Source organism: Panonychus citri, unplaced genomic scaffold, assembly GCF_014898815.1.
Source record: "Panonychus citri isolate SS breed McGregor unplaced genomic scaffold, ASM1489881v1 Contig00076, whole genome shotgun sequence".
In the NCBI taxonomy this organism is placed as follows: domain Eukaryota; kingdom Metazoa; phylum Arthropoda; class Arachnida; order Trombidiformes; family Tetranychidae; genus Panonychus; species Panonychus citri.
In genome coordinates, this window is record NW_026515481.1 from 1 (window position 1) to 21295 (window position 21295).

Sequence of the window (21295 nt, forward strand, 5' to 3'; positions counted from 1 at the left end):
ACGACTATCGATAGATATCGATACGAGATACTTTCGATATCGATATTTTCTGTTTCACTAAAATTGAATCAATATTTTTGTCTCTTTTTTTTAACCGATTTAATTTGATTGACTAATTGTTATTAATTGTCAATATTAACGAAGCTTTTTCTCTACAATCTATTGTTTAATTAACTTGTAGCTTTTTTTGTTTAGTTTTTCTTGTTCCTGTTGTAAATTAAATAGCAAATTATGGATGATTCAGATGGAGATTCTCATGGGAAGAAAATGTTTACTTCCAAAAGTGGTCCTGGTGGTGGCGGTGGTCATGTTAATAAGATTCAAAAAGTGATGGTACAACCAATTAATCTGATTTTCCGTTACCTACAGAATCGTGCTCGTATTCAAGTTTGGTTAAATGAGAATGTTAATCTACGAATTGAAGGACATATCATTGGTTTCGATGAATATATGAACCTTGTCTTGGATGATGCCGAAGAAGTTTATACAAAGACACAGACAAAGAAATCGATTGGTCGAATATTGTTAAAGGGTGAAAATATTACCCTAATCATGAAAACTCAAGAATGATTATAATTTAAACCAAAAGAAAGAGAGACAACAAACAACCAAATCGCCAGATTAAAACGAAATTTTCATTTTTTATATCATGAGAATTTTTTTTAAAAAAAACAAAGTTAAGATCCAATTGTGTGTGTGTGTATGTGAATGTGTATTGAAAAAAGGGATAAGAGTGAGGCTCGAATTTGCTTCAATAAATAATCGTTTGCATTGAACAATTTAAATTCTTGAAAGAATTTCTTTTCTTGTAAGCAAATTGATTCTTTTCTTTTTTTTAAAAAAAGGTGAATTTTTTAAGAAAGTGAGAGAGAAACAGAAATTAAAGGTGGTGATTAAGGTGAGATGATGATTGTGGTAGTGAAAGTAGTAGAAGTAGTAATTGGGGGGTGATTATGTTCTTGATTGTTGGTTGATGATTAGACTCGTTTCTTGAACAAAGATGTTGATGTTATCTTCCATCGAGATGATTTTGATTTCCATCTAATCCATGAAGTTAACCCGGTCTTTAGATTAATGTAAAGTGTTGAGATCTCATTGATTAAATAAAAGGTAAGACCAAAGGAAAAGGTAATTAAAGATGAAGCCAGACTCTTGGAATCAGGAACAAGTTCACCATGAATCATTTTATCCCAAAGTAAATTGAAACCATTGATAATGTAAGTTAATATTACACAAGATGAGATGAATGAGAAAACAATTAGAGCTCCGGTTATGCTGACAAGGTCCGAGTGACTTGGAACAGTCATGATTAATCTGGTTCCAGAATGTGATAGAATTGGATCACTTGGAGGTATTGATGATGGAGTAGAAATCAAGTAATTGTGACTCTCATCGACAACACTGAGACCAAAATCAAACAACATAATGATGATTGTTGTTGATTAGAAAATTGTCTTTGTTTTGTTTTGTGTTGAGAAACAAAATTCCAATTGAATTTGGGCGATTTTTAACTGATTCAGCGATGATTTAAAAAAAAGGGATAGTCAAACAATCAATGGATAAGTTGTGAGTTGATGATTGAGGTTAAAAGAATTGGTTAAGATTAGGATTAAATTAATTAGATCCAATTAAGCTCACATACACAGCGAGTAAAATTTTGGTTCTCTTTTCATGTAATATAGATTCTCTCTGGTTGTTTACACTCATCTAATCACTTATAGAGTGAAAGATAATTCAAAATATTTGATGTTGATGAATGAGATGATTGTGAGAATGATGGAAACGTTGATGATCCAGTTTAAAGATTGGAAATCACTTTCACCAAAATTGTAAAGACCATGAAGAAAACAATTAAACGTAAGTAATTAAATGAGCAATTGCGATTATGTGAAATTGCAAATGTTTTTCATTTCCTTTGTTTTGATACAATTTTCATAAACAAAATTAGTGTAGGAGTAAAAGTTGAATCTCTTGTTGACTGTTAATTGTTGCCAATGTCAATGGTCTGGTTGACAGTGATTCCGATTGATTGTAATCAAGAGTAACAAGAAAACTCAATCAATCAATGGATGAAACCAAGAGACAACAATTAACCAGAGAGAAAGAAAAACAAAACAAGTCGGTAGACAAAAGGATGAAACTTGTTATGTGATGAAACCAAAATGATTTAAACGTTTTCACAATTTAAGAGACAATTTAACAAAACTGATGATCACAAACACCCAACAGGTAAACCAATAGACACTCAAGGGATAAGACAAAAGGTTAATCTCTATGTACACTAATCCATGACTATTGAAGACTAATGAAGTTAATTGTTGTTTTCTCAACAACAACCACAACAAGAGTTAACAATGAATAGTTAACAGGATCAACCAGAAATTAGAAATGACTTTTTTTCTTACTTTCTCTTTTCTTTCTTTCTTTTTGTTTCTCTCTCTCTCAACGAACCAAACCTCGAATCGTTGTTCAGAATCAGGAGAAGATGATGAAGATGATGATGATGAAAAGAAAGAGAAAAGAAAGAGCTAATGATGATAAGAAAGAGAGAAAAGAAAGACTCAATGTCATCACTTTCTCTTTCATCCCAATCCGGTTTCTGTTGTGAGTTAATTGTAAATCCATGGTCACTTTTGATTCACATTTCCAGATTATATTCAATACTTTACATTCACTATTAACTAATCCAGTTGTGTAAATTATTCCAATTTCATCAAATTAACTCTAATCTCTTAATTATTTTTATATAATTTCAGGATAGTAAATAAAATTATCAATGAATCTTTGAGATTGTCAATCCTTTTGCTTTTGATTCTTGATCATCATCGATAGTTAATCAACAACAATTAACCTTGGTAGCCCTTCACTTGACTTTTTGTTTCTTTTTTTTCAATTGTGATTAACTTAATTTAGATCCTGCTGTGTGTATTCAACAATTTAAGGTCAAATATTTAAGTGTTAATCATATCTTGTTATGTTTTTTACTTCTTGATTGTTGTTGTCTCTCATTTAGATTATTATATATTTAAGTTAATAGTGATATATTCAGTTGATTGTGACCATCAAACAATTTGATTAAAGGTCATTTTAATGATAAAGTAGAAACAAATTATGATCAACAATCAATTGTTATGATTGTAATACTGTTTAATATTGAGTTGATTTAGTTGTTGATCAACTTTTGCAAGAATAGAAAGTGAAATTAATTGTTTCCGAACATTTCAATTTCTTTCTGATTGTTAAAACTTTTTTTTCTTCCAACAATCAAATCAATTGATTCTCATTCAACAATTATTTTAATTGTATAAATTTTAAGGTAAGGCTATTAGGCGATGTCCACTTATTAATCAATCCTCCCAATGGTCAACAATTAACACAATTGTTACAACCTAAGAAACGGAAAATCAATGAGTTAATTGTTGTTAAAGTGTATCAGTGACAATCAAGTTAATTGAAATGAAAAAGAAACAATTTCTATTATTTAAAATTGAATTAGTGGTTAACCCTCAATCATCAATGAGAATTAATTAACTAATCAAGTACATTACGAAGTTTATTGTGATTAAAAAAAGCATCAACAATTTAATTTCCTTAATTTAATCTCTTCCTACAATAATAAACATACAGGTAACAATTAAGAAAATTAAGAGTATCATTAACGTTAATCATTAACAATTTGTCTCTCATTCCTTAAGGTCACAATTTATTTTCGAAAAGGTCAAATCATGATCATGATTTAATCACAATCAGTTTGTCCAAACAGTTGATTAGCTAGGAAGAGATTAAGATTTAATTGTTGATTTCTCATAATAGTGTTGACCTTGGTCAGTGTAAAATAGTGGATGAGAGGAGGAAACAATTTAGTTAATTGGGCGTTGATTTAGTTGAATGTTTAGTTAATCAAAAATTGGGAGAATTAAAATTAACCTTGATGATTAAGAAACTGTCGTTCATTTGGATCATTGAAATGCCCTCAAGGCATAAAACTAAACCAGAAGAAGATGTTAAATATTCAAGGTTAGAATTTAATTAAATTAAATTGTTATGATTAAATTTAATTTCCTTAATCTGATAAATAAATTGTCGTTCGATTGAAATTTGTCAGAAAAAAACAAACAAATATAGAGTAACAATCAATTTAATTATGTTATAATTTTGTTTAAATTAAGGTCAAAGATGATCAGTAAAGTAACAATTTATTTATTTCTCTTTAATTGTCATTTAATTGTCGTTCATTATTTTATTGATTGTCTCAAATTGGTAAACTGATTTGATGAGATGTTTAATCATGTTGATTATGTTCAAATCACGAAATAAAAAAGTTTATTTAACTAATTGTTTAAACTTTTACATTGATTTTATTATTTCCTTGTTAACCTTAATTCACCTCTAATCTTTTAGACAACAATTAAAATTAATTGTTAATCGTTTGACTTTAACATTTTTCATTACTCTTCAATATCTTCCTCTTAATTTGGTTGTAAGATTTAATTTACTTGATTGTTGTGGACACAATTTAAATCAAAGGTCACATTGAATCTAATTATAATTGATCAGGTCAACTCGTTTTTAGATTTTAACAATTATCACAAATCAACAATTAACAAAGAAACACAATTTCATTATCATAATTAGAAATGATTAACCATCTATCAGATTTACAATTAATTTGATTGTAACAATCAAGCTAAGAAACCTACACAATTAAATGAATACAAATGGATAAACCCATAGATAGTAATTTAAATAATTCATGATGATTGTAACAATTAAAAACCTACAACAAAAATGTTAACATGAGTAATATAATGCTAATTACTAATATACAGATTATAACCAGACAATTAGTTAATTGTGAGCTGTCTATTAAATTTATCTGTAATTAGCCAAACACCTACTTTCTTAATTGTTAGTTAATTTGATTTCATGATGATTACTGGAAAAGGATTAGAAAGCCAAACCTTTTTTTTCAATTGGTTTGTTAATTGTTGTGAAATTGAACAACTTAATTTGATTTACTTGTGATAACATTGAACAATCAAGTCAACAATTAAAGTCTAAAAGTTAAATTGCTCTTGATAATTTGAAGATTTAAATTTCTCAAGGTAAATATCATTCAAAAACTAACCACTGATTATGTTGACTACTATTTAAAGCAAACAATTAGTTGATTAGTTAACTAAATCAGTGAAACATGAAAATAAAAATCTCGTTTAATTTTATTTTTTCAAAGTCAATTGACCTTAACTAACCTTGGATTTAATTGTTGAAATTTGTTGGTGAAGTTTCATCAAAGTTTTTACAAGATTAACCTTGAATTGGAATGGCAATCAAGTTAATTGTAAACGGAATTTTGATCACAATTAACATGGTAATAGATTAATCCAAGTGTATTTATAATATAAAAAAAATAACAAGCCAAATGATCAACAGGTTTATGATTGTGATTAGGGAAACGAGTTAACAACAATTAAGTTGATTGTAAACGATTTGTTCAAAGGAAAAACATTCAAGTTTATATTTCTAAGTGAAAGTTAATTAACTTAATTGTTAACTCACAGTCAATGATCATTATGTTCATATTATTTACAATGATTTGTATTGTTATCACGATTAATTGTTAACTTACCTGAGGATAGTAACAATTAATGAGTCATACTGATTGTGTTTTTCTCAAACAACAATTAGCAGATTTTCATTGAATTTCAGTTGTAAAGTATTTTCCTAAACCATTTCTTTGATTATCACAATTAACATTAAACAATTAACTCATCAATCTACAATTAATTGTTAAATCATTCTACTTGATTGAATATTGATTGTTAACTGATTAAATCATCAATTGACATAATGATGATTTAAAGCTCAATAATTTACAATTTGACGACGACGATAATTATTGTAAATTGTTAACAATTAATCACATGGATTTACAATACTAATTAATGTTGAATATCCTTCGTCTACAATGATTAACATGATCTTGATAAAAAAAAATTGATTGTTGGAAGGTTAAAAAAGTAACTAATTCTTAATTGTAGTTAAATTGATTAAGAGAAAAGTAAAAAAATAATAATAATAAATAAATAATTAAATTGAACATAATTTTAATCATAATTATATAAGGATAAGGAAATGTTAATCATAAATCGTTGTTAAATGATTAATATTAATCAATCCTTGGTGCATTGAACGACTTTCAAAGTTAATTGTTCAAGACACTTAATCACTTAGCATTTTGATTGAAATAAATGATTAAGTGAAATCAGATTTTACCTTTAAAATGATTTAATCAACATTTAAACCCCTTAATTACTCAACTTATATATTACATACTCGTTTTACTCAACATTGTAAACAAAATGATTAGTTAATCATCATCAGAACCAGATTTAGGTTTGTGATTAAGTTAATTCAGTAAGATCAAGATCCAAGGTCTATGAAACCAGAATTTGTTCAATCGAGGATGAAAATGAAATCGTTTTTTTTTCTCGACAATTTAATTCTTAAGGCCAATCGTAACCTTGTAGATTTCAATGATCACCATGATCATGAGGATTATTTCATGATAATTTCTCAGGAACAATTGAAAACATGAATTACAAGAGATGAGAAGAAGCAAAAAAAAAAGTTAGATTGTAATTGGACAGAAACGGTTAGACAATCAATCGATTATTTAATTTCTGTTTGCAAGTTAAATTGTTGTTGAGAAACAAAAAACAATTTAATTTGATTGAAAAGCAAATGATCAATTGTGATCTCACCAATGAAAGACAATCAAATTAAGATAAACAAAAGATTACCATTCAAATTGAACTTCCATTAGGTTTGATTGTTGTACGAATAATCAACAATTAAGATGCAAAAAAAAAGGTAAAGATGAGTAAATATAATAGTTGATTAACTTTGATTTGTTTCTTCATTGATTCAGTTGATTACTAATTAACGAGATCCTTAATTGCGGCCAGTGTTTAAATTGTTACCAATTTATTTACACAACTTTTTTATTCATCTATTTGATAGTTTTTTTTGTTAATCAACATGATGATTATCATTATAAACCTTTAATGAATTGATTTGATTATCCATCTTTTGACATGTTAAATTGTAATCAGACAATTGAATCTAATTGTTAAAAGGTTGTTACTCTTGGACAATTTAAAAGTTAATGTTGAAACAAAAACTGTGATTAGTTGATTATGATTAAAATTGAAAAGGTTTGATTGGTTGGAAGGTTAAATTGTTATAATAGAAAGTGAAAGTCAATCAAGAGCAGCAAATTAACTCGTCTATTCAACTATAATCAAATCAACTCACAATTTAAGGTCAATTGAAGATGATTTATCTTCCTTATCATCATCATCTCTTTCTTTTTTTGTCTATTTCTCTCTCTTTTTTACTTTCATTTGAATTTTCATTCTTCATGATGATCTCATAATAATCTACATCCGTTTCCTTTTACATGTGAGTTAATTTTTCTTTCTTCAATTGTAACAATTAATTGACCACAATAAAGTTTCAATCAATTGACAACTTTAAACTCCAGCAATTTGATCCCAATTAACTAATCACCGTTATGGTCAATTGATTGACCTTAACACTTATTACCTGTTAATTGTTGATAATTTTATCATACAAAGTCTGAGATTTAATTTAATCGCAACTGCAAACACAATTAAAATACTAAAAGACACATTAACCATAAATTGTAATTAGCTACCTTTCATAATTATTTAAGTTAATAAGTGATAATTAAAAACAATTAAATGACAGAAACAAATGACATCAATCAAAGTGAATTAAATCAACCACGAATGAGAAAGACAGACAATTAATTAACATTGAAGATTGCATGTTAACCTATTGTATTGTAAATTGTTGGTCAGATTAAGGATAAATTAGAATGACCAAACAATTGTAACAATTAAAATCTCTCTCTCTCTCCAAATCAATTATCAAACTCGACTAATCAGTGGACTTGATCATTACTTGATTGTTGTTTCTCTCGTCGATCAGATCTCCAGGTCAGTTTTTCGTCTCTTTTTTTTCGCATTTCAATTTGATTTCACTTTCTATCACTGATTATCATGATTATCGCTAAATGTTGATTATAAATATAATCTATATTCTTTAATTCAGTTGACCTATCCAAAAGAAGAAAAGAAAAAAAAAGTTCGTTAAAAAAAGTCAAATAGCCGATCTAAAGTGTTCGTTAAAAAAAAGAGTCCAATTAACTGTAAATATTATAATCTGATTGATCAACTGGTAACATGTAACACAATCAACAACCTCTAAAGTCAACACCATCAGACACACATTTACAATCATCTCAAACTGAGTTAATAATCATAATAATAATAAAGTTAATTCAGTTGATTCATTCATGATGATGACCTGCCTTTGACCCAGAATCATGGTTCATGGTTCATGTGAATATGTTTCTCAATCAACTTTGATTGTTTGGTGAGTTGCTTGTATTTAAAATGACCTTTCAAATAAATTCAATAAAGAGAAGAAGAAGAAAAAATTTCCAAACTAAATGAATCAGTGATCGAAAACTTTAAACAATCAACTAATCACAATTCTGAAGCGATTGAACAATAAAAACGATTTACCTTTTCATCAATTCTCCAATGGTGATAAAGTGCAACACTTGAATATTATGTAATATTATGTATTTAGTAAGAAGGTTGAATTTTTGTACAATTGTGAAAGAAACAATTAACAAAAGTTTTCTTTGTTTTAATTGTCACAATTAAAAATTTTCAATTTTCTAAAATTCGTGCGAATTTCAGCTACGCCATCTAGTGTTCGTTTTAGAAACTATTCGAGTGAATAGAAAGAAAGAGAAAAAGAAACAGAAATATTTTCTATTTGAAGAAAAACTTGCGACCTAGTGACATCTATGAACGAATAGATTATTCATTGTTTTACTTTTTTTAAGTTGAAAATTTTAACTTTCACCTTTTAAATTGATTGTTGATTTCTTTAATTGATTGAAAACTTTAATTACAATCAATATTTTCGGATTGATTTACATGATTAACGGTTTATTAACTCGTTCATTAGCTGTAGTTGTTACTGGTCGCTCAATTACCCAAGGTAAGCGCTTGTATTTTTTTATTTTAATTCATATTCTCACTAATGTTATTCCTGTTCTGTTTCAATTAGTAACAATTTACATTAGTAGAATGTGATTAAATTGAGATTAATTGACGTTGAAAAGCAGATTTATCTGATCTCATTTAGCTGACGTCTTGAGAATAAGAGAATTCGAAGACATTTCAAATGAAAAGGATATTATCCATTTGATTAGCTTTATGGTTTATTACTCCATTTGCTCATCTTACTTGGTTTCCATTCTCATTTTTCAATAGACCCGCTCAGAGAATCGATTTTATTATTCTTTTTCTCATATTTCGGCTTATCTGTAGATCGATTTTATTCTAATCGGTATCATACCTTTTAGCAACAAAATTTGTTGACTGTGCAGTTTCATCAATTATCTCGTAACATTTTCTAATTACTCCTTCTTTTTCTATAGTTTACTCATCATTTAGACTAATCACCACATCTTCTCTTGGAAAAAAGTGTTTGTTGGAAAAGCTAAAACCTTCAGTGTCACTCTGTTTTGATCGCCAAATCACCATGTCAACTTTTCTCAAAGCCAAAAAACATTATGAACGATTACCCAGAACTGTAATTCCAACTCTTTACAAACTGGAACTACAACCAGATCTGGAGAAATTCGTCTTTTCCGGTAAAGTGGACATCGATGTATCTGTTAAGGAAAGTACTAATTCGATTACCCTTAATGTTTCTGAAATTGAGATTCAAAAGGCGACCTTTAAATCTGGATCACAAGGTAAGTGTGTAGTTGTAATTAAACAGAACAAATTAATCTGATTATCTAGTATTAATTAATTTCTCTACTATTAGATTCATCAATGGGCCAGGTAACTCTCGATCCGGTGAACGAAAAAGCCTTGATTAAGTTTGGTGACAACCTTAAGACTGGAGATGGTGTTTTATCACTTTTATTTACTGGTATTTTGAACGATAAAATGAAAGGTTTTTACCGAACCAAATACACGGCTCCTAATGGCGAAGAAAGATATGCAGCAACTACTCAATTTGAGGCTCCTGATGCCCGACGTGCCTTCCCTTGTTGGGATGAGCCTTCATTTAAGGCGAAATTTGAAGTTACCATTATTGCTCCGAAAGACCGAACAGTTTTATCCAATACTGATCCAGTTAGTGATATTCCACACCCAGAGAATCCAAATCTACGAATTGTTAAATTCTCTCCATCACCAATTATGTCAACTTATCTTCTTGCTTTTATTGTGGGTGAATATGATTACTTGGAGACAATAACCAAGCGTAATACAAGAATCCGAGTTTACACCCAGTTGGGTAAAAAGGACCAAGGGACATTCGCACTCGAAGTAGCTTCAAAGTCATTGACTCTATTTGAAGATTATTTTGATATTCCTTTCCCGTTGAACAAGCTAGACCATATAGCTATACCTGATTTCGCATCCGGTGCAATGGAAAATTGGGGATTAATAACATATAGAGAAGTAGCCGTTTTAACAGATCCATTGAACTCATCATCTGCTACCAGAGAAAGAATTGCTATAACAGTTGCTCATGAAACTGCTCACCAATGGTTCGGTAATTTAGTGACAATGGAATGGTGGACTGACCTTTGGCTTAACGAGGGTTTTGCAAGTTTTACTGAATATCTTGCAGTTGATAAAATTTTCCCTCATTTTGACATTTGGTCTCAATTTGTTGCCTTTGCATCACTTCCCGCACTTGATTTGGACTCACTCCGAAGTAGTCACCCTATCGAAGTACCAGTTGACCATCCGGATGATATTGACTCAATTTTCGACTTAATTTCATACGAAAAGGGTGCATCAATCATTCGAATGTGTCATGATTGGATTGGAGATGATGTGAGTTTTCATTCGTATTCTTAATCAAAGTTTTACCAAAACTTCATTTAAAAAATAATTTTGATTTTCAGGCTTTTCGTAAAGGATTACATGAGTATCTTAGTAAACATGCTTATGGAAATGCTGTTACTCAAGATTTATGGGACTCATTGGAAGCTGCAAGTAATCAACCTGTTGGAAAGACGATGCCCACATGGACTAAACAACTCGGTTATCCGGTGATTAAAGTAGAATCAAGACAAGATGGAAACAATCGTGTTCTTAAATTAGAACAACAAAAATTCTCTATTGATGGAGTATTAACTGACGAAGAGAAACAAATGATGTGGATGATTCCAATCTCCATAATCACTTCTAAAGATCCAAACAAAGTCGCCTTATCAACTCTTATGACTGAAAGAACAACCGAATTGATTATACCAAATGTGTCTCCGAATGATTGGATTAAACTCAATCCAAAAGTTATTGGCTTTTATAGAGTAAATTATTCGACTGAAATGTTGAACCAATTTAAATCAGCAATTTCATCGAAACAATTAGTAGCTGTTGATCGATTACAGATACTTAATGATTCATGGGCTCTTGCTCTTTCCGGTAACATCTCTACTCGAGTTGTCCTTTCGCTCCTTGAGTCTTATTCTGATGAAGACAATTATTCAACTTGGGTCGCTATCGATAATTGTTTCGGTAAACTGGGCTCGCTCCTTTCTTATACTGATTTAACTGATAAATTCAACGCACTAGGAGTAAAACTTTATTCAAAAATATTCGATAAACTTGGATTCGAATCGAAAGACCCTAACGCTCATACAGAGAATCTCCTAAGAGCTTTGGTTCTTAATCGATTGGCCAAATTTAAATATGATCCAGTAATCAAACAATCACATGTTCTATTTAAAAGTCATTTGGAAAGCAAACCAATCAATCCGGACTTGAGAAATTGTGTGTATCGATCAGTGGCTTCGTCTTGTGATGATCAAACTTTCGACTCTTTCTTTAAGGTATTTACACCATTTTATTGCTGATTTATTCACAATTCTTATCGATTTAAATCTCTTTTTTCAGTTGTACCGACAAGCAGAACTCAACGAGGAAAAAGTCAGGCTATTACAAGCGACCGGTGCCACTTCCGATGTTGAAAGACTTCGAAAGGTCCTCCAATTCTCCCTTTCGGTAAATTACTTTATTACTTTTCATTTGTCTTATAAAATTCTAATTTAACGTTTCGTCAAAATTAAAATCAGAGTGAAGTTAAATACCAAGATGGATGGATCGGTGTTATATCGACCGTGGGCTCAAAAAATGGTCGTGAAGAAGCTTGGAAATTTTTCAAAGAAAATGCTGCTGAATTCAAAGAACGTTATGGATCTCACCATTCGAATGCCCGTTTAATTGCGGTGATTATTATGATTTTAATTCTTTTTTTTTCGTACAATTCTAATTGTTTATTATATTTTTTAGTGCATCATTTCCGATTTCGCCTCCGATGAAAAAGCCAAAGAAGTGGAAGAATTTTTCTCGCAAAACTCATTCTCTGGCCACGAACAAGTTATTCTTCGAGGTTTGGAAAAGATCAAATCAAACTCCGAATGGTTGAAACGAGAACTCAATGATATTAAAGATTATCTTGATTCTAAATCAAATTAATCTCCCATAAGTTTTATACTTTATTATAACCATAAAGAATTCAATGTTTTCTCAACAGATGAAAGTAATTTACTACACTTAATTAATTAAGATTAAACTGGATTTAGAATAAGAAATTTCTTCTAAATTTACTTAATTACCGTCATTTTTTCCCTTCAATTCTAAACAATTAATCCAACGAGGATAATAAATGTACACAAAAATACTTGAGACACAATCCTAATCAATCTAGTTTAATGTTTACAAGTCATCAAAATAAAACAATTAACCAGTTAATTTGATCATTTGAAATTCAAATTATCTAATCACAAGAGTAACAAACTGTCATCATGACACATGAATGAATTGACTGATAACCAAGAAGTTTTTCCTGATCTTTACTCCAGACAATTAGTAAATAATGTGATCCGTTGATTTTATTGTTACAAAAAGAAAACAATTAACAATAAATCAAGGCGAATCACATCTTAATCATTTGATCACCTTTTTGTCGACAATGTGATTAATTTGTTAATAGAAAAACGTCTCACCAATTGGGTTCGGTTCCTTTTTTTTTGTTTCTATTCTTGTGAAGGTAAACCAAGTATTGGATTCTGATACTCTTGGTACTTGATTATTTGAAAGAGAGTTGATTATGTTTTCAACTGTTGTTCGAAGTGAAATTTAATAACCAACATTTCCTTGGAAGAGTCTAAATATAAAGGCTTCACTGTGGACAATTAGCTGAGAATCAAATTACAAAGATCAAAGCAACTATTCAGTCTGTTGTTTTCTAATTTGTGGTAACAATATTTTGTTGTTTCTTGTTTTCCCTTTTCTGTTTCGGATTAACCATATTGGTCAAGTTTTCATTGTTTTTTCAACTTAAATTGATTCAATTGTGATTAGATTTTGTTTCAAAGTGAAAGTGTCTCCGATCTGAAGGAAATGTCACCGCCGATTTCATCAGTTAAACCCAAACATTACAAGAGGTTACCAAAAAATGTGATTCCCTCATTGTACAAATTGGAGGTGACACCGGATTTAGAGAAATTTGTCTTTTCCGGTAAAGTGGACATCGAGGTATTTGTACACGAAAGCACTGATTTGATTGTCGTCAATGTCGCTGAAATTGAGATTCAAAGGGCAACCTTTAAATCTGAATCAGGGGGTAAGTGTATTTCTATTTCCTCAGATCAAAACAAGCGTTCTGGTTTCTACCGGTGTTGACACATGAGGCGATTGTTGTGTTACCATTATTGACAATTTTCTCTTTTTTTATTTTCTCTTTAGTGACTCATCAAGGACAAGTGACCATTGACACGGTTGAGAAAAAGGCCAATATCAAATTTGCCCAGAAACTTAAAACTGGAAATGGTGTCTTATCGTTTATATATTCTGGGATTCTCAATGATCAAATGGTTGGTTTCTATCGTAGCAAATACAAGGGACCAAATGGAGAGGATCGATATGGTGCTCTTACCCAATTTGCGGCCACTGAGACTCGTCGGGCTTTTCCATGTTGGGATGAGCCTTCATTCAAGGCGAGATTCGAGGTGACCATTATTGCTCCGAAAGACCGAACAGTTTTATCCAACACTGATCCAGTTAATGATATTCCACACCCAGAGAATCCAAATCTTAAGATTGTTAAATTCGCTCCATCACCAGTTATGTCATCTTATCTCGTTGCTTTCGTAATTGGTGACTATGAGTATGTGGAAACGACTACTAAACGTAACACACGAATACGAGTATACACACCGTGGGGAAAAAAGATCAAGGGACATTCGCACTGAAAGTGGCCTCTGAATCTCTCACTCTTTATGAAGATTTTTTCGATATCCCGTTTCCCTTGGGTAAATTGGATCATATCGGAGTTGCTGATTTCGCTTATCAGGCCATGGAAAATTGGGGTGCGATTATGTATCGAGAGATGAGAATCATTACTGATCCTTTAAATACTTCATCTTCTACCAAAGAAGGTATCGCATTAACAGTTTCTCATGAAACTGCTCACCAATGGTTCGGTAATTTAGTAACAATGGAATGGTGGACTGACCTTTGGCTCAATGAAGGATTCGCCCGTTTCACTGAATATCTTGCAGTGGATAAAATTTTCCCTCATTTTGACATTTGGTCTCAATTTGTTGCTTGCGTATCACTTCCTACTCTTGAGACCGATTCTCTTCGTAACAGTCATCCCATCGAGGTACCAGTTTATCATCCAGATGATATTGACTCGATTTTCGATCAAATTTCCTATGGAAAGGGAGCATCAGTAATTCGCATGTGTTACAATTGGATTGGAGATAAGGTAAATTTTCACCAGTTTCTTAATTCAAAATTCCACGTAGATCAAGTTACATAAATACTCAAATAACTCATTTTAATTGTTAGGCTTTTCGTAAAGGATTACATGAGTATCTTGATAAACATGCTTATGGAAATGCTGTTACTCAAGATCTATGGGACTCATTGGAAGCTGCAAGTAATCAACCTGTTGGAAAGACGATGCCCACATGGACTAAACAACTCGGTTATCCGGTGATTAAAGTAGAATCAAGACAAGATGGAAACAATCGTGTTCTTAAATTAGAACAACAAAAATTCTCTATTGATGGAGTATTAACTGACGAAGAGAAACAAATGATGTGGATGATTCCAATCTCCATAATCACTTCTAAAGATCCAAACAAAGTCGCCTTATCAACTCTTATGACTGAAAGAACAACCGAATTGATTATACCAAATGTGTCTCCAAATGATTGGATTAAACTCAATCCAAAAGTGATGGATTTCTATCGAGTAAATTATTCAACTGAAATGTTGAACCAATTTAAATCAGCAATTTCAGCGAAACAATTAGTAGCTGTTGATCGATTACAGATACTTAATGATTCATTGGCTCTTGCACTTTCCGGTAATATCTCTACTCGAGTTGTCCTTTCACTCCTTGAGTCTTATTCTGATGAAGACAATTATTCAACTTGGGTCGCTATCGATAATTGTTTCGGTAAACTGGGCTCGCTCCTTTCTTATACTGATTTAACTGATAAATTCAACGCACTAGGAGTAAAACTTTATTCAAAAATATTCGATAAACTTGGATTCGAATCGAAAGACCCTAACGCTCATACAGAGAATCTCCTAAGAGCTTTGGTTTTAATCGTTTGGTCTCTTTCAGATACGAACCAGTAATTAAAGAATCTTGGTCACGATTCAAGAATCATCTCGAAGGAAAACCAATAAATCCCGATATTCGAAGTTGTGTTTATCGAGCAGTCGCTTCTTCTTGTGATGATCAAACTTTCGATTCTTTCTATAAGGTAAAACCTCTTCTTCCAGTTTATCACTACAACACTCCAATCACATATTCTAATTGATTAATTTCTATTTCTTCTAATTAACAAACTCTTCTTCGAGTTAATCATTACATTATTCAATCACATATTCTAATAAGTTAATTTCTATTTCTTCTTATTAACTAAAAAAGTTACATCGTGATTCAGATCTTATCGAAGAGAAACTCAGATTAGTTCAATGTATGGGGAGCACCAATGATCCAGCTCGAATGCGACGACTTCTCAAATTTACACTATCGGTAAACATCAATTGTATTAATTAAATGACCTTTGAAATAGATTTAGATTAACTCTAATTCTACTCTTTCAGGATCAAGTGAGATCTCAAGATGCTTGGTTAGCCATCATTGGTATCGCTTCCTCGAAGCTGGGACGAGATGAATCTTGGAAATTTTTCAAGGAAAATTCAGTTGAATTTAAAAGACGCTACGGATCTCATTATGCTATTGTCCGGTTAATTGAGGTCAGTTGGATTGTCAATTCTCTTTTTCGTCCTCAAATTATATCTTCTTTTTCATTTCTATCAACAGAATATTCTTAAAGGTTTTGCCTCCGAAGCAGAAGCCAAAGACATTGAAGATTTCTTCAACAAGAATCATTTCTCTGGTCAAGAAACAACAGTAGCCAAAGGGTTAGATTGGATAAGGACCAATACAAATTGGATGAAACGAGAAGTCGATGATCTTAAAAAGTTTTTCAAATGATAAACTGACCACAATAATCAAATTAAGCGGAAACAAAACTCAATCAAGTTTTTGGTTTGCATTTTTTCATACATTTAGTACTTTTGGTACTTTTTATTGCTTATTACATATGATACTTTCATTGTAGAGCCTGTCAAGGCAATTTTATAATCTCTCCTTTTTCTAGTTACCAATTGGTCCTTAAAATTTGATATCGATCATTTTTTTAATCAATTGGTATTTACATAATTGAGTAAAAAAGGTAGAGAAAAAAGAGAGAGAAAGAGATCGACAATTATGATTACCTAGAAAGAATCGTTTGTAGACTTTGTCACAAGGAAAGTGAATTGAATAGAAACAATTTAAGCGATTTGGTTTAAGATTGTCAATACCAGTTAAACATTAAATGTGAAATGATATTGAAATTTTGTCACAATTGATATAAATATTGGCACATTTGATTAGATTTGATGATTTTATCATAATGTTTGGTGAAAGGAACAGGAAATGTTGACTTGAAGTAAATATAAATATTGATTGGACTAATTATCGTTTAAAAAATGATTATTAGATTTACGATCAATCATTACGCTTTAATCCACAAGGTCTTCTCAGTTCCTGTCCTCTTTCATGGAACCATTTATTTGATACCCATTTCGATCCAACCAGAACAGGACAAGCGGCATGTCGAGTTAAAAGATCACCATCGCCGCTTGGATGAAGATTATACCAGAAAGCGGCTGATCCTTTTTTAGGCCAAAGAGTCAATTCCAATGTTGGGAAAACGGTTGCACCACCCGCTTCAACATTGGACATGTAATTTAACCAAGTTGCAATGCGATTTCCAGTTCCAAGGCCTGCAAATGGATCAGCCTTATGATAATCCATTTCTTTTTGTGTGGCAAAATCATAATGAGGCTCATAATGACCACCGATACCATAATTGACCACTTGTAGCTCCTCAGCTGTATCAACAGTTAATCCAGAAATATCTTCGATTCTTTGATTAACCCGATCAACAACTTGATCATCAGTTCCCTTTAACCAGGCACTTTTACTAATCCGATAATGAGCAGCTTCCAATTTACCTGTTTTATGATTTTGAACAGTTGCTCGTTTAAGTCGAGGTAAAGCTAATTGTTTGATTGTTTCCATCTCATTATCTGACATGATGTCATGATAAATTAAAATTAATGGCTTCTTATAAGCTTCTTCAACCTTGATTCGAGTGTAACGTAAATAAGGATGTTTGTTGGTTGTATTTAAATAGAAACAATTTAAAGTTTTGGTTATTCGCTGAGGTAAAATGGTTTCTCCTCGACAAAGAGCCTCATATGATTGTCTTTCTTGGGTTACAGGTGAATCAACAGTAGAAATGTTTTCATCAATTGGAACCTCATCATCGTCACCAACATCACCACGTAACTTTGCTTTACCAGAATGACCCAACACCTCCTCATAGTAAACCTTGTTACCAACTGCTCGAGGATGATTCGGAGCCAAACGAAGTAGTTCATTGGTCAATTTAAGGGCATGACGAACGTTCCCTCGGCGGAAAGTTGAAAAGGCCAGATATTCGAGAATTTCGGCTTTGTCAGCTGTTTTTAAACTCTCCTCTTCCCATCGGTCTAAAGCTTCTTGCATCCAAAGGATTGTATGATAATGATCACCATTTACATATGAATATTTACCAAGATCAAAACAATCACCAGCACTGAGTTCAACTCTTTTAGGTGATACCAAGGTAAAAGGTGAATCGTCAGGGTTACTAGAGTCATAGAGAGGATGATGTTGAGGTTGTTGAGCAATCCGAATCTCTCCCCTGGCTAAACTTGAAGTGTCCAGTTTATAAGTATCCTGGAGTCGTAAAAGTGCATCAGCTGCTCCATTAAAATCTTCAGCTGAAGGGAAAGTCTCACCACTAGAATTTTGAACTCGATAGATTAATTGTTGACCAGTTTCATAAGATTTTTCAACCATCAAGGCTTCAGCTATTAGAGAAAAAGAAAACAATTAGATTAATGAGAATGGGAAAACAATTTAATGGACATTAAATGGACTTAGTAAAATGTATCAATTTTTTTTCATCAACAATTATAATTAGACTGTTTCTCCATCTTCTTTGACGGTTAATTGTTCAACTTTCATCTTTATAGTTCATTTCAATAACTCAATTCAAAAGTTTTCATGATGAAAAAATGGTCGAAACGATAAGTTGACTTAAATATAGAAATAAATTAAAATTAACGTCAACGTGACATCCTCATCCTGATGAGTGTAGATCAAGGTTAGATCTTCAGATCATCTTGTCCAGTAAACACTTAAAACATAATTAGTGCTCATTTTGTGCTGACTTGAAACCAAATTACGATAACAATCAACGTAAAGGATGAATTAGAAATGAATTTCCTTCAATCTTATCTTAATAATGAATGAATTTCTATCCATGTTGAATACGAGGATATGTTTTCTGAAAGCTTAGCAATAATTATGATGATCTATGTTGATGATAATCAAAAGGAAATCGATTGATTGTAACAATTTGATTACTTTACCATTTCTCCAATCAGAGGTGAGTGTTTTTACCAAAAGAAAAGCATTAACGGGGTTGGCCAAATAAGATTGAACATCTTGACTAGCGATCGATTCAATTGAAGCAAATTTTTCTCGAATGCTCTTCAATTGTCTTAATCGTCTCTCTTCACCAATTAAATATGAATCCAATGATGAAACAATTGTCCTTTCGATTTCCAAAAGCTTTTCCAGGTCAACAAGAGCAGTAAAAACTTCACCATTCACATTGGAACCACAAATCAAGATGAGTAAACAAAAATTGACCAGTCGGTAAAACCCAAAATCTTTCACAGAAAATATCATCATTGAATCGCCTTATTGCTGTTGGATAAACAAAGAAAGTGGATAATCACAACACCAGTTAAATTAACTACAAATGATATGACACAATATAAAATGCCGGTTAAGATGATAATTAGAATAAAAGATGATCCATAATTAGCTTTGGAAATCAATCAATTCTATAGAAAATAGAAAAAACAATAAATTAGAAAACCAAACAAGGCTAAAAAAGGCATTTAAAAATGAAAGAAGATGAAAAAACTCACCGATATTTGTTTCTCTTGGTGTTCAAATTGATCAAATTAATGAGAATTTCTGATTGTTCATTGATCAGGTATCATCACAATTAGAAAAAGACAAACTAAGATTGATTGTATCAAAAAAGAAAATAAAAACAAACCAGAAATAAAAGGTAAGAGTTGTCAAGATGATTCTAAAAACTGAGATTCACAGATGGATTTCAAGAGAAAACTAGAAATTTTCTCGACGCAGAAGTAAGAAGATGATGATGAAAGAGGAAAAGATGAGGAGAATAAGACAGAGAAGATAAGTGTTTGTAGAAAGAGGAATTAATAGAAACTTGAGTTAATCTGAACTCGCTTAGAGATTCATAAGAGTTGAATAATATTCAAGGATAAATGACCAAGAACATGGAACTGTCTTCAATTTTGATTGAGTCTTTTTTCCTCTTGGAACTTCAATTGTTGAGGGTAACCAGAAATTACACAATCAATGAAAAGTGTCTACATTTTTGATGGAAGAAAATAACGAGAACGTAATTCTAACAATTTAATCTGGTTAACCAACGATGAATATGAAAATAAAGGGTTTCCTTTTTTTCCAGAACAGAGATTATCTGTTCATCCCTTCATTTCAATTTCTTTTCTTTTTCTTTTTCTTTTTTGTTATTGTTTCCTTTTCCTCTTTGGTTGTTTCTGGTCATCATTGTTTATCTTCCATCACCCATTAGAATCTCTTAGGAGTGGCCATGTTTTTTTCCCATTTGGAGTCCAAAAGTTTCCGGAATTAGATGAACATGAATGGAGAGCTAGAGAGGGAGAGAGAAAGAAATGAGAAAAAGATAAAAGAGTCAATTTAGCATGTTAATTAACGTTGAATTTCAATGATAATTAACTAACAGAGTCAACAACCTGTTAGCATTAAGCCAAAGATTAAGTACTTAGTAACGATTCATTGTCCCAGTGACGGTCAACTCAAGTTACTGACCGAGGTCACCTAGAGATTTCTCACCGTCTCACAATTAATTACTTTCACAGAAAAGGAGAAAAAACAATTAAATCATATAGTTAATCAACACCATGGGTCTGGACGCCAGCGAAAACAGTGAAAGTATTGACCACCAAGAGAAAACTTCATCGATGGAAATGAAACCCTTTTCGAAAGAAAATCTAAATTCAAAGTCACTGATTACCATCTTTCTATAATTAGGCAACTAAATTGAAAAAGAATGAAAAAAAATCAATCACAATTAAGGAAACAATCAAGTAAATTAAGGCAACACAATGTAAACATTGGAATAAAAGCTTAACTTGTTTACCAGACAAAAGAAAAATAAAATGTCGGACCAACTCTTATTGTCTTCTTACCTGAATCAATAATCCTTCCTGATCATTTAAATGAATCGAATGAGAATTTACCAGAAAAAAAAGCAATTCACCGAAATTCAAATGAACAATCAATTGAAATTCAAACAATTAATCAATTAGAAGTGAAATCATTGAATAAATTGGTCTATAAAATGATCGTTGCTTATTAAAAATTGTATCAAAATGATCAACAT

General features: G+C 31.3%; 4 protein-coding genes across 5 annotated transcripts; 3 read left to right on the forward strand and 1 right to left on the reverse strand.

Annotated features, from left to right (window-relative positions):
• Positions 1–64: 64 nt before the first annotated feature.
• On the forward strand, positions 65–785 carry LOC128386736 (small nuclear ribonucleoprotein E-like). The gene has a single exon (XM_053345809.1). The coding sequence runs from the start codon at positions 232–234 to the stop codon at positions 568–570; it is 339 nt and encodes a 112-aa protein (XP_053201784.1). The 5' UTR covers positions 65–231; the 3' UTR covers positions 571–785.
• An 8132-nt stretch (positions 786–8917) lies between these two features.
• On the forward strand, positions 8918–12747 carry LOC128386740 (puromycin-sensitive aminopeptidase-like). Its single transcript, XM_053345813.1, has 7 exons — positions 8918–9102; positions 9545–9865; positions 9940–10964; positions 11036–11965; positions 12030–12137; positions 12209–12361; positions 12426–12747. Exons 1-7 carry the CDS (start codon positions 9039–9041, stop codon positions 12609–12611), a joined length of 2787 nt encoding a protein of 928 aa, XP_053201788.1. The 5' UTR covers positions 8918–9038; the 3' UTR covers positions 12612–12747.
• A 216-nt stretch (positions 12748–12963) lies between these two features.
• On the forward strand, positions 12964–17063 carry LOC128386741 (puromycin-sensitive aminopeptidase-like). The gene is given in 7 exon segments (XM_053345814.1): positions 12964–13761; positions 13884–14354; positions 14357–14907; positions 14991–15919; positions 16087–16194; positions 16266–16418; positions 16486–17063. Coding segments are annotated over 4 exon segments (2046 nt in total). The 5' UTR covers positions 12964–13538; the 3' UTR covers positions 15792–15919; positions 16087–16194; positions 16266–16418; positions 16486–17063.
• Positions 16708–21243, reverse strand: LOC128386742 (prolyl 4-hydroxylase subunit alpha-1-like). Of its 2 annotated transcripts, none has more exons than XM_053345816.1 (5): positions 21102–21243; positions 20746–20947; positions 19761–20542; positions 19194–19673; positions 16708–18629 (listed from the first exon to the last, which is right to left on the reverse strand). In XM_053345816.1, the coding sequence occupies exons 4-5, from the start codon at positions 19516–19518 to the stop codon at positions 17218–17220; spliced, it is 1737 nt and encodes a 578-aa protein (XP_053201791.1). In that variant the 5' UTR covers positions 19519–19673; positions 19761–20542; positions 20746–20947; positions 21102–21243; the 3' UTR covers positions 16708–17217. The 2 variants fall into 2 exon arrangements, with proteins under 2 accessions (XP_053201791.1, XP_053201790.1); XM_053345815.1 differs by having other exon boundaries at positions 20675–20947.
• Between the last annotated feature and the right edge of the window lie 52 nt (positions 21244–21295).

Coding starts and splice junctions, on each gene's coding strand:
- LOC128386742 (XM_053345816.1), bottom strand. CDS start 19,518: ATGATGATATTTTCTGTGAAAGATTTTGGGTTTTACCGACTGGTCAAT. Junction 18,630..19,193: donor CACCTCTGATTGGAGAAATG/GTAAAGTAATCA, acceptor TTTCTCTAATAG/CTGAAGCCTTGATGGTTGAA.
- LOC128386736 (XM_053345809.1), top strand. CDS start 232: ATGGATGATTCAGATGGAGATTCTCATGGGAAGAAAATGTTTACTTCC.
- LOC128386740 (XM_053345813.1), top strand. CDS start 9,039: ATGATTAACGGTTTATTAACTCGTTCATTAGCTGTAGTTGTTACTGGT. Junction 10,965..11,035: donor ATGATTGGATTGGAGATGAT/GTGAGTTTTCAT, acceptor TTTGATTTTCAG/GCTTTTCGTAAAGGATTACA. Junction 11,966..12,029: donor CTTTCGACTCTTTCTTTAAG/GTATTTACACCA, acceptor CTCTTTTTTCAG/TTGTACCGACAAGCAGAACT.